Below are 12,320 nucleotides of genomic sequence, written 5' to 3' on the forward strand. Positions count from 1 at the left end.
TCAGCTGGAAAGACTGCAGAGAAGATCTACAAGGGCATTGCCAGGACTCGGGGGCCTGAGCTACAGGGAGAGGTTGGGCAGGCCAGGACTTTATTCCTTTGAGCACAAGCGGATGAGGGATGGTCTTATAGGGATGTGGAAGATCATGAGGGAAATAGATAGGGTGAATGCACAGTTAAATGACACTTGGACAGCTACATGGATAGGAAAGATTTAGAGGGATCTAGGTCAGCCATGGCAAATGGGACCAACATAGATGGGGCATCTTGGTCGGTAAAGAGTAAAACCCATGGATTAGATCTCAATGTAACACACACTCAGGAATCTGTTATTCTCTATACAAACCCACATAACCCGTGGATTAGATCCCGACCTGGACCCCACTCCTGGGGATCCTGTTATTCCTGTTTTCTGCCTGGTCAAGATTCCAACCATGCGTTTGAACAGAAACAGAATCGTAAATGTTCTGACTGCTACCAGCAAACATTTTACAAAACAATGAAAACGCCAATAAAGACTTGTTAATAAACCAACGACATGTTTACCAGCTCACGACATGTTAACTGGCCAATGAAATGTCGTTAACTGGAAAATGAAATATTTACTAGCCAATCGAATATTAACCGCCAATGAAATGTTGACCAACCAAAGTAACATCACCCAACCAATAAAATGTTTACTGACCGATATAATGTGACTGAGTCAATTAAATATTGTTATCTGGCCAACAAAATGTTTAACCAGCCAATGGAATTTCCATAACTGGCCGGCGAGTTGGCCTCAGGCCAATGAATTGTGGTTTAATTGGCCAAAGAAATGTCCAGAACTGACCAATGGAATGTCACCCAGTCAGTGAAATATTGTTGAATGACCAATCAGATGTTGGTAATGTGTCGGTTTTCTGTGGCTGAGAAGACATGTGTAGATGAAAGGGAATGAGGGGCGGCGTGGTGGCGCAGCGGTAGAGTTGCTGCCTCACCGCGCCAGGACCCGGGTTCCATCCTGACCACGAGTGCCGTACATTCCGCCCTGTGACCGCGTGGGTTTTCTTCGGGTGCAATGATTTCCTCCCAAACTCCAAAGTGGTGCAGCTTTGTCGGCTATTTGGCTGTGGAAACAGTCCCATCGGCCCACCGAGTCCATGCCGACCAGTGATCACCCCGTACACCTACACTATTCCACACACATTTGGGGCAATTTACAAGTATATCGAGCTAATTAACCGACGAACCTGCACTTCTTTTGAATGTGGGAGGAAACCGGAGCATCCAGAGAAAACCCACGCGGTCACAGTGAGAACGTACAAACTCCGTACAGACAGCACCCACGGTCAGGATTGAACCCGGGTCTCTGGCGCTGTGAGGCAGCAACTCTAACCGCTGCGCCACCTGTGCCACCCATGAAACATGAAAGGTTGGCAGGGAAGGGGCCGGTGATGGAGCGGCCTCGTGGGCGGGGGGGGGGGGGGGGGGGCAGGAGCTTACGCGTGGCAGCTGTGCCAGACCCAGGCGTGCCGTCCCGCCCTGGGCCGGAAGTCGGTGCGTCCGATGTTGTGGATCTGCGAGGAGAAGCGCAGGAGCCTCCGGTGTCCGTACGGCCAGCTCATGGCATCCGCCGACTTGGCCAGGCATCCCTCCTCGTGGGCGCAGTACAGCATGTGTAGGGGCCGGTCCTCCAGGTACACTGACTCCTGGGCAAGCTGGGCATCCAGCACCAGGTCAGGGGTCGCTGGCAAGGTCAACGAGAGGTCAGTTAGGCCACCGCTCTCACTTATCATAATCACGCAGTCATACAGCATAGAAACAGGCCCTTCGGCCCAACTCACCCATGTATCACTCCCCTTGTGGCCTTATAACAATGGTTTAGATCAAAGGCCTATTTGATTGTCAAAGAATCATAGAGTATCATGGAGTCATACAACCCAACCCGCATATACCCACCAAGATGCCCATCTATGCTTCCTATCCATGGACCTTATCTCTGCACAAAGCTCTATCTCCTCCCCATCCCACCAACTTCTCTCCTCGCCAACGCCTCTATGTCCTCAGAAGTTTGAGGAAATTCAACATGTCAATGAATACTCTATCAAAAAAAACACACATAAAGTACTGGAGGAACTCAGCAGGTTAGGCAACATGTCTGGAGGACATAGACAGGTTTCATGTTCATGACTCTTCTTCACACTCTATTGAGCCTCCACAGGTGTACATTAGGGAGCACACTGACTGCTTCCATCACCGCCTGGTTCAGCAACTCATAGGTGTCTACAGAGGCAGTGGTGGACACTGCCCGTTCCATCACGGGTACTGACCTCCCCACCATCGAAGGGATCTACAGGAGGCGCTGCCTCAATAAGGCAGACAACATCAGAGACCCACACCACCCTGGCCACGCTCTCATCTCGCTGCTACCATCGGGAAGAAGGTACAGCAGCCTGAAAACCGTGACCTAATGGTTCAGGAACAGCTTCTTCCCAGCAAGCATCAAGCTCTGGAACACTGCACAACACTGACCTCAGCAACTGTGATCTTCTACAGACTGTGTCTTTCGTTGCACTACGGATTTCAGTTGTGCACTATTATGGTTACCTAGTATTGCTGTTATTAATTTATTGTAACGGTGAATATTATATATGTATCTATGTGTCATTGTATTAATGGGCCTGTAAAATTGCAGCAAGTAAGAATTTCATTGGTGCATTGCTGGTGCATATGACAGCGCTGTTGAATCTCCCACTTTCCAAAGAATTCTACACTTGAAGACCTCCTCAATTATTCGTGAGTCGGCTAACTGATGGGGCACCACACTAACAGGGAGCAGGGAGCTGAGCACTGAACAAGAGATGGAATCTAAAATAAAACAAAATACTGCAGGTGAAGGAAATCGGAAACAAAAACAGAAAATGCTGGAAAATATCAGCGATGCATTCCTCAGAAAGAGAAACCGTTTATCTTCATCTGAAGCGAAGGGTCTGTTTCTTTTCAGTAACAGGGAAGGGATGCGTAGAACAAATGGGAATGTTTGTGATAGGATGAGTTGAAGTGGCTTAATGGGTCTAATATCACTTGCCAAACACTATCCCGCCCCCCCCCCCCCTCCCCTCCTCTCTTCCCCTCGATTAAAATGTCTGAAGAAGGGTCCCGACCCGAAACATCACAGAGGGCTCGTTTCTGCACTGTATCTCTATACTAGACTGAACTGAAAGACTCAGCGGGCCAGGCAGCATCTGCAGAGGGAATGGACAGATGACGTGTTGGATCCATTCCCTTCACACTCCACATGAATATCCTGCCAACTGCATAGGTTCAAGGTGAAGGGAAACAGATTTAATAGGAATCTGAGGGATCATTTTTTCACACAACGGATGTTGGATGTATGGAACAAGCTGCCAGAGGAGGTAGTTGAGGCAGGGACTACCCCAACATTTAAGAAACAGTTAAGCAACAGGTACATGGATAGGACAGGTTTGGAGGGATGTGGACCAACACAGGCAGGTGGGACGAGTGTAGCTGGGATGTGTTGGCCGGTGTGGGCCAGTTGGGATGAAGGGCCTGTTTCCACACTGTATCACTCTATCATTCTATCAGCGATCAACATAACCAGCGTGAGCTGTCCCCCTCCAACTGTCTGGGCGAGGAATGAACCAATAAATAATTTTAAAACTTATTATAGGTGGCCAAGAAACCATCTGTAATCGTTCACCGGACTTGCTACAGCCACTAAACAAACTCTGCCAATAAAAGTTGCATAATCCTGTTAATCTAAACCTTGCCCATACCCTGGCAGTGTGACACTGATGTCCATATTATTCACTGCCCTCAGCTGAACTGACTAGATCCTGAGACAGATGCAGTGCTGGAGTAAATCAGCGGTTCAGGCAGCATCTCTGGAGAATATGGAGAGATCACGTCACCTATCCTTTTTCTCCAGAGATGCTGCCTGATCTGCTGTGTTACTCCAGCACTTTGTTTCTTTCAGAGACCCGGGTTCAATCCTGACTATGGGTGCTGTTTGTGCGGAGTTTGTACGTTCTCCCTGTGACCACGTGGGTTTTCTCCAGTTTCCCACCACATGCTTGATCAATGGTGTTTTATCATTAATGTTTTATTATTATTAATTTTTAGTGTTTTCTGAGACATTCGTAACTGTCACTGTATGTCATGTTGTTACTTATGAGCGGAGCACCAAGGCAAATTCCTTGTATGTGAATACTTGGCCAATAAGCTTACTTATTTACACTGAAGACGTACAGGTTTGTAGGTTAATTGGCTTTGGTAAAATTGTGAGTTGCTCCTTGTGTGTAAGATAGAACTAGCGTGAGGGGATCGCTGGTCAGCAAGGACTCGGTGGGCCAAAGGATCTGTTTCTACACTGTATCTCTAAGCCAAAACTAAACCATGCGAATGCCTCAATTAAATTATACTGAAGATAGACACAAAATGCTGGAGTAACTCAGCAGGACAGGCAGCACCTCTGGAGAGACGTTTCGGGTTGAGAGCCTTCTTCAGACTGAGAGTGTCAGGGGAGAGGGAGACTAGAGATATGGAGGTTGATGCCCTCCTCCCGCTTGCCCGGCCCTCCGCCCACCCTGCGACCCCCACACGTCCCGACACTCACACTCGGTGCAGGTGACTCCGGCGGCGAACCTTGCCCCCCCTTTCGGACACTCCGCTCGGCCGAGGTCGTGCGAACACTCCAGGATGGAGAGCTCGGTCCCAGAGCAGGCCACCCCGCTCAGGACCACCTCCTCCAGCGTCATGTTGCTCTGCCAGAACCACGTCTCCTACAGGGTGAACAACAGAAGATCCCGTCACCTCCCACAGCCGGGATCAACCCTGGACTGCAACGAGGGTGCAGAGTGGAGCGGGGATGGGGCAAGGTGGTCATGGAGAGAGAGAGAGAGGGGTAACATGCAAATGGCCAGATACAAAGGCAAAATGCAATGCCAGCATTTATCTCAAGAAGGCTGGAAATGCAAAAAGGATGTATTGCCAAAGCTTTATAGGGCACTGGTCAGACCACATTTGGAGGAATGTGAGCAGATTTGGGCCCCATATCCGAGGTAGGACGTGGTGGAACTGGAGAGGGTCCAGAGGAGGTTTACAAGAATGATCCCAATGATGGCTATCCCAATGTCACGGTGGGGTTTAAGAGGCTTTTAGATAGGAACATGGATATACATTAGGTGCATTATGCTTTGCACAAAATCATGAAAGACATAGATCAGGTAAACACCCTTGATTGCATACCCAGAGTAAGGGAATCAACAGCTAGAGGACATACGTTTAAGGTGAGGGGGGAAAGATTTAGTAAGAACCCGAGGAGTAACATTTTTTTTTTACACAAAGGGTAGTAGGTGTTTAGAACGAGCTGCCAGAGCAGGTAGTTGAGGCAGGTACTATAACAACATTTAAAAGACAGTTGCTCAGGTACATGGATAGGGTAGGTTTACAGAGATATGGGCCAAATGCAGGAAGGTAGATAGGGCATGTTGGTCGGCATGGATGAGTTGGGTTTAAGGGCTGTTTCAGCGTTGTGAATTGGGTAGGGAGGGGAGTCCACAGTCCCGGTTGGCATGGGTAACATGGGCTGAATGGCCTGTTTCTCTGCAGTATAATTGATTAGGAAGGGGCAGGAGGGAGATCTCGGTTGGATCGGCAGACAGATTGATGCAAATGTTCTTCCAATGCCCTTGAAGTGAGGGGTCGGTGGGTGAGGGGTTGGGGGGTGAGGGGGAGAGAGAGGTCAGGGGTGAGGGATCTGAGGGGTGAGGGGTCGGGGGTGAGGGGTCGGGGGGTGTGGGTGAGGGGTCGGGGTGAGGGGTCAGGGGGGTGAGGGGTCGGGGGTCGGCTGAGGGGTCGGGGGTCGAGGGGATGTCCTACCTGCATGGCGTGCTCAGCAAAGCCCAGGCCCAGTTGCCGACACACCACCATGGCCTCGGTCAGCTTCCAGCCGGTACTGCACACGGTGCCCCACTGCCGCTGGCCGTTCACCTCCACCAGGACCTCCACCCGGCCCTCCGTCGGCACGCGGCCTCCCCGCAGCCGGATCTGTGCCGGCAAACCGCAGAAACGGCAGGTCAGCATGGTGATAGCGGTTCAAATCCCCGCACCGCCTCTCACATCACCTCCGGCCCTCACCTTCCCCCGCTCCTACCTCTAACCCTCCACCTTGATCAGCCGTCTGTCTGACCTCCATCCTCCTTCCTCCGGTTCCCAGCGGTCAGTGTCCACGGTGGGCGGTGAGTAGGGACAGATAAACCAGCGTAGGGCCCGCGGGGCATCTACTGATCTCTGTTTACATCGACCGTAAAGAGGGCTGGAGCATCCCAGGCCCAGCAAACATGCAGTCATGCACATGTACATGCACACGCACACGCACGCATCTACACGCACAAACACAGAATCATACACACATAGAATCACACACAATCACACATACACAGTCACACACATAAACACACAGAATCACATACAGTCACATGTGCACACACACACACACTCTTGAACACAGATACACGCACACACACATACAGACAGACACACGCACACACTAACACACATACAGACAGACACACACAAACACTCACACACATATACACAAACACACATACACCCACACGTATATAGACACACGCACACACACCCACACATATACATATACAGACACGTGCACACACACACACACATATCCCCCCCCCCCCCAGTCCCATGCCCCCGACTCCCCCCGCCCCCAGGATGCGTGACCACTCTACCTTGCTGTGGACGCCGGTGCGCGGCAAGTTACAGCGGACGGCCGCATCCTCCTCGTGCCGGCAGCTGCTGCTGGCCTCGTGGAAGCTGCAGTCGGTGAGGGAGCGCTCGAAGCCCACGCACGCCACCTTGTTCATGTGGATGGGCCCCATGCCTGGCAAACATACACAGCTCAGTCCCAAACTGCCCTCACACAACCAGAGAGACCAGAACCACCCTGGGCAACGGGGCAAGCCGGGAGGGCAACAGAGAGAACAAGGAACAGTACAGCGCAGGAACAGGCCCTTCGGCCCACAATTTCCATGCCCAACATGGTGCCACATCCATCTCTTACTTGCCTGCACAGAATCCCTATCCCTCCCATTCATCCCATGTACTATCCAAAATCCTCTTAAATGCCACTGTGGTATCTGCCTCCATCGCCACCCCCTGGCAGCGCGTTCCAGGCACCACTACCCACCCTCTGTGTATAAACACTTGCCCCTCTCACGTTAAAGCTGTGCCCTTTAGTCTTTGATGCTTCCATCTGGGAGAAAGGTTTCTGACTGTCTATGCTGTCATAATTTTATATACTTCCACCAGGTATTCCAGAGAAAACAATTCAAGTCTGCCCAAATTCTCCCTGTAGCCAATACCCCGTAATCCGGGCATCATTCTGCCAAGATAGACACAAAAAGCTGGAGTTATACAGCGGGACAGGCAGCATCTCTGGAGAGAAGGAATGGATGACGTTTCAGGTCGAGACCCTTCTTCAGACCCTCTTCTGCACCCTCTCCAAAGCCTCCATATCCCTCCTGTAACGGGGCAACCAGAAATGCACCCCAATCAAAGTCCTATAAAGCTGCAACAATTCCCTGACTTTATACTGGACTTTATCTTGCACTAAACGTTATTCCCTTTATTCTGTATCTGTACACTGTGGGCGGCTCATTGTAAACATGTATAGTCTTTCGACTGCACTTTGTCTAGTCTTTCCACTGACTAGATGTCAGGTGAGGAGTGAGAGAGAAAGAGAATGAGTGAGGGGGAGGTAGAAGAGAGTGAGGATAAAAGAGTGTGTGCGTGCGTGTGTGCGTGCGTGTGTGCGTGTGTGCGTGTGTGTGTGTGTGTGTGCGTGCGTGCGTGTGCTTGTGTGTGTGTGTGTGTGCGTGCGTGTGTGTGTGTGTGTGTGCGTGTGTGTGTGTGCGTGTGTGTGTGTGTGTGTGTGCGTGCGTGCGTGCGTGCGTGCGTGTGTGTGTGTGTGCGTGCGTGCGTGCGTGCGTGCGTGTGTGCGTGCGTGTGTGTGTGCGTGCGTGCGTGCGTGCGCGTGCGTGTGTGAGAGAGAGAGAGAGAATGATATATATAGAGGAGGGAGAGAGTGAAAGTGAGAGGGGAGTATTTAGAGGGAGAGAGAGCGTGTGGGAGAGTGTGTGAGAGAGGGCGGTTGGGAGTGGGAGAGGGGGAGAGGCGGAGAGCGAGCGGGAGAGGGGGAGAGCATGTGTGAGGAAGAGTGGGAGAGTTTTTAGAGAGAGGGGGAGAATGTGTGTGAGAGAGGGAGAGGGAGAGAGCAGGTATGAGAGAGGGACAGCACGCGTGTGAGAGAGAGGGAGAGTGGGATAGGGTGGGAGGGAGACTAGGAGAGCGGGAGAGAGTGTGAGATAGGAGAGGAGAAGCAAATGTTCAGGAATAAAGATGATGAAGTATCCAAGGGCTGTGGTTCCAGGAATAATGAGTCATTTGGGAGCCAGACTGAGTTACCCCAATGTGCGATGCTTGATGTTAATATTATTCCCACACCAGGACGGCACAAATGTTTTGTCTCCTGACGCTCACTTCAGATGAGCTCATCAGGAGCCTTTGTTTGAGTTGATTAATGTGGAATAACTGGCAGTAGTGTGGCGGTGGGGTTTTAATTAGTGCCTCCCCAGACTCTAGTAAACTGCTCCCATTACTTCCAATGTTTCTTCCAAAACAATTTATGGAGAGCAGAGTGAATTATTCTTCACTCTCTCCCCTCCCCTCCCCTGCTGCTGTTCTTGAGTCAATGTTTCAGCCCGATAACCAACTCACAGAGACTGTCGCCAATGTCACACAAAACGCACAACATGCCCTTCTGCCACTTTTCAGCAAATTTAGGAACTCAAAACGCCCAGGAACGTAGGAGACCACAGAGAGTGGTGGACACTGCCCGGTCCATCACGGGCACTGACCTCCCCACCATCGAAGGGATCTACACCAGACGCTGCCTCAAGATGACAACCAGCATCATTAAAGACTCACACCGCCCTGGCCACGCTCTCGTGTCATTTGAGGAAGGACATCCTTGCGATTGAGGCAGTGCAGTGTAGGTTCACGAGATTGATCCCTGGGATGGCGGCAGGACTGTCATATGAGGAAAGATTGAAAAGACTAGGCTTGTACTCACTGGAGTTTAGAAGGATGAGGGGGATCCTCATCCTTCTAAACTCTGAACAGCCTTCCGTAAGCGAAGGAACTGTCCGATTCACCTCTACCCCATTGTGGATATTGGACTTTGTTTGTATATCTGATGCACTACATTGCTGAGAACTATATTCTGCACTCTGTATCTTCCCCTTTGCTCCACCTATTGTACTCTACCTATTAAGCCGGGGCCGAGCGTGGGAAGGATGGATGTTCTCTCTAAAACTGTCGTCTGGTTTAGGATTAATTCAGTTGCAAGGCTGACTGCGAGATGAATGAAAGATCAAAACAATTCCACGTGCCAGCCGCCAAACACTGTTTTGTAAAATATCTTGTGTCCCGGCTGAGAATGCATGGAGCCAGGTTTTCTAAACATTAGCAGCAACTGATTATTGAGCAAGCTTTTATCCCTTGGGTCACACATCTGAGTCAGTGATCATTGCCGGCAAGGCCAGCATTTATTGCCCCTCCCTCGTCATCCCTTGAGAAGCATTGAATTGGTGCTAGGACTCGAGGGCCTGGACTATAGGGAGGGGTTGGGCAGGCTGGGAGATAATCCGTGGAGGGCAGGAGGATGAGGGGTGATCTTCGAGAGGTGTTGAAAATCATGAGAGGAATAGATTCCCGTACCCCGGGAACAGACTCTGTGCATTGACCCGATCTATTCCCCTCATGACCTTATACGCCTCTGTAAGATCACCCCTCATCCTCCTGCGCTCCAAGGAATAAAGTCCTGGCCTGCACAATTTTTTCTTAATAGCACGGGCATTGAAATGTACCGAATAATGAAAGGCCTGGTTAGAGTGGATGTGGAGAAGATGTTTTCACCAGTGGGAGAGTCTAGGACCACAGGCCACAGCCTTAAAATAAAAAGGACGCACCTTTAGAAAGATGAGGAGATTCCTTTAGCCTGAGGGGGTGGTGAATCTGTGGAATTCATTGCCGCCGACGGCTGTGGAGTATTTGTAAGGCAGAGATTGCAGATTTTTTATTAGTACAGGTGTCAGGGGTCATGGGGAGAAGGAAAGGGAATGGGGTTGAAAGGGAAAGATAGATCAGCCATGATTGAATGGCGGAGTAGACTTGATGGGCTGAATGGCTTAATTATGCTCCTGTAACGAATGAATTTATCTGCAGCACAGCAACTGTATCCAGGTAAACAATGCCTCTGAGCAGATACCCCGACAGTGAGTGTACACTGACAGGCGTGTTACCTTGGCAATACTGAACATTATCACAGCAATTATGCTTTTGAAGGAATGCTGTCCAATAAACAAATGTTAAATGTAAGTACACAGACAACCCCTTATTTGTGAAAGGTTCTAATTAAAGCCAGAACAGATTACAGCTCTCGGCCGTGAAGATATATTCCCAAATTCTGAGCTGTTGGAGGGATTCGTGGAGAGACAGTGAGGCTAAACGAGAGGAGGAACTCTCTGAGATGGCCTCCCTAACTCAACGGTGAGCCACGCAGAGAGGGGGGGGCACGGTGGCACAGCGGGTAGTGCCGCTGCCCACAGCACCAGACGCCCGGGTTCGATCCCGACCTCGCCTGTGTGGAGTTTGTGCATTTAGTTTAGTTTAGAGACACAGCATGGAAACAGGCCCTTCGGCCCACCAAGTCCGTGCCAACCGTCGATCACCCATTCACACTAGTTCTATATTATCCCATCTTCTCATCCACGCCCTACAGGCTAGGAGGCAATGTAACACAGGCCGATTAACCTACAAACCCGCATGTTGTTGGGATGTGGGAGGAAACTGAAGCACCCGGAGAAAACCCACGTGACCACAGGGACAGCCTACAAACTACATACAGACAGCACCGTAGTCAGGATCAAACCCGGGTCTCTGGCGCTGAGAGGCAGCACCACTGTGCCGCCCAAACCCACGTGGTCAAGTTCTCCCCGTGACGGCGCGGGTCTCTTCCGGGTGCTCCGGTTTTCTCCCACACTCCAAAGACGTGATGGATTGTAGGTTAATTGGCCCTCTAGAAATCGCCCCAAGTGGATGAGAAAGTGGGACAACATAGAACTGGTGTGAACGGGTGATCGATGGTCGGTGTGGACTCGATGGGCCGAATGGCCTGTTTCCCTGGTGTATCACTAAAGTCTGAAGAATGTGCGTGAGGACACGAACTGTAGCATCTTGTGAGAAAGGACAAGTTTATCATTTGACCGGGGTTAAGGAAAGAGAGATCACAATCTTTCCACCACCACGCACAAGAAGCACATTGGATGCAGATGCTGAGAAGGGGGTTTAGCTCAGGCTGAACAATTTCTAATCTTGTGATGTGGACTCGATAAGAAGATCATTTGACCGTATCCAATACTTTGATCTAGGTATCCAAGGCCAGCATTTGGCTGGTGGGCCGAAGGGCCTGTGGGTGGTGGGCTGATGGGCCTGTTTCCATGTTCTATCCCTAAAGGAAACATCCTCTCCACATCCACTCTATCCCGGCTTTCACTAACTATTCGGTCGGTTTCAATGAGATCCCTCCCACATCAATCCTGTCCTCGCTCGGTGGCAGGGAACGCCTCGATGGGCCAAAGGGCCACCTCCCATTCTTGCTCTTCGTCTTACCACGTTATAGAGTCATACAGCGTGGAAACAGGCCCTTCGGCTCAACATACCCACACCGGCCAACATGTCCTAGCTACACTAGTCCCACCTGCCTGCGTTTGGCCCATATCTCTCTAAACCTGTCCTATCCATGTATCCGTCTTGAGACCAACCCCAAACGTCACCTATCCATGTTCTCTAGAGATGTTTCCTCTCTGTCCCACCTGCCTGTGTTTGTCCCATATCCCTCCAAACCTGTCTTATCCTTGTACCTGTCTAACTGTTCCTTAAACTTTAGGATAGTCCCTGCCTCAACTATCTCCTCAGGGCAGCTCGTTCCATACACTCACCGCCCTATGTGTGAAAAAGTCACCCCTCAGATTCCTATTGAATCTTTTCCCCTTCACCTTAAATGTATATCCTCTGGTCCTCGATTCCCCGACTCTGGGCAAGAGACTCTGAAGGGAAGTATCCTGGTGCTGCCGAAGGGGATTGAACTCCCAACCCATCGAAAGCCACCATTATCCCCAATCTCCCACCACAAAGCGGAGGCTATTCTCAGCTCTCCCAACCCGTCATTAGCCT

The 12,320-nt window shown here is 50.6% G+C and overlaps 1 protein-coding gene across 2 annotated transcripts in view; it reads right to left on the reverse strand.

Moving 5' to 3' along the window:
• loxl4 (lysyl oxidase like 4) overlaps positions 1–12,320 on the reverse strand; it is a 55,005-nt gene that overhangs the window by 10,896 nt on the left and 31,789 nt on the right. For both annotated transcript variants that reach the window (XM_033034152.1, XM_033034153.1), the window contains exons 8-11: positions 6,755–6,906; positions 5,883–6,050; positions 4,618–4,783; positions 1,485–1,728 (exon numbers count right to left, since the gene is read on the reverse strand). In XM_033034152.1, coding sequence (XP_032890043.1) covers positions 1,485–1,728; positions 4,618–4,783; positions 5,883–6,050; positions 6,755–6,906 — 730 coding nt within the window. The remainder of the gene's footprint in view (positions 1–1,484; positions 1,729–4,617; positions 4,784–5,882; positions 6,051–6,754; positions 6,907–12,320) is intronic.

Source organism: Amblyraja radiata, chromosome 15, assembly GCF_010909765.2.
Source record: "Amblyraja radiata isolate CabotCenter1 chromosome 15, sAmbRad1.1.pri, whole genome shotgun sequence".
In the NCBI taxonomy this organism is placed as follows: domain Eukaryota; kingdom Metazoa; phylum Chordata; class Chondrichthyes; order Rajiformes; family Rajidae; genus Amblyraja; species Amblyraja radiata.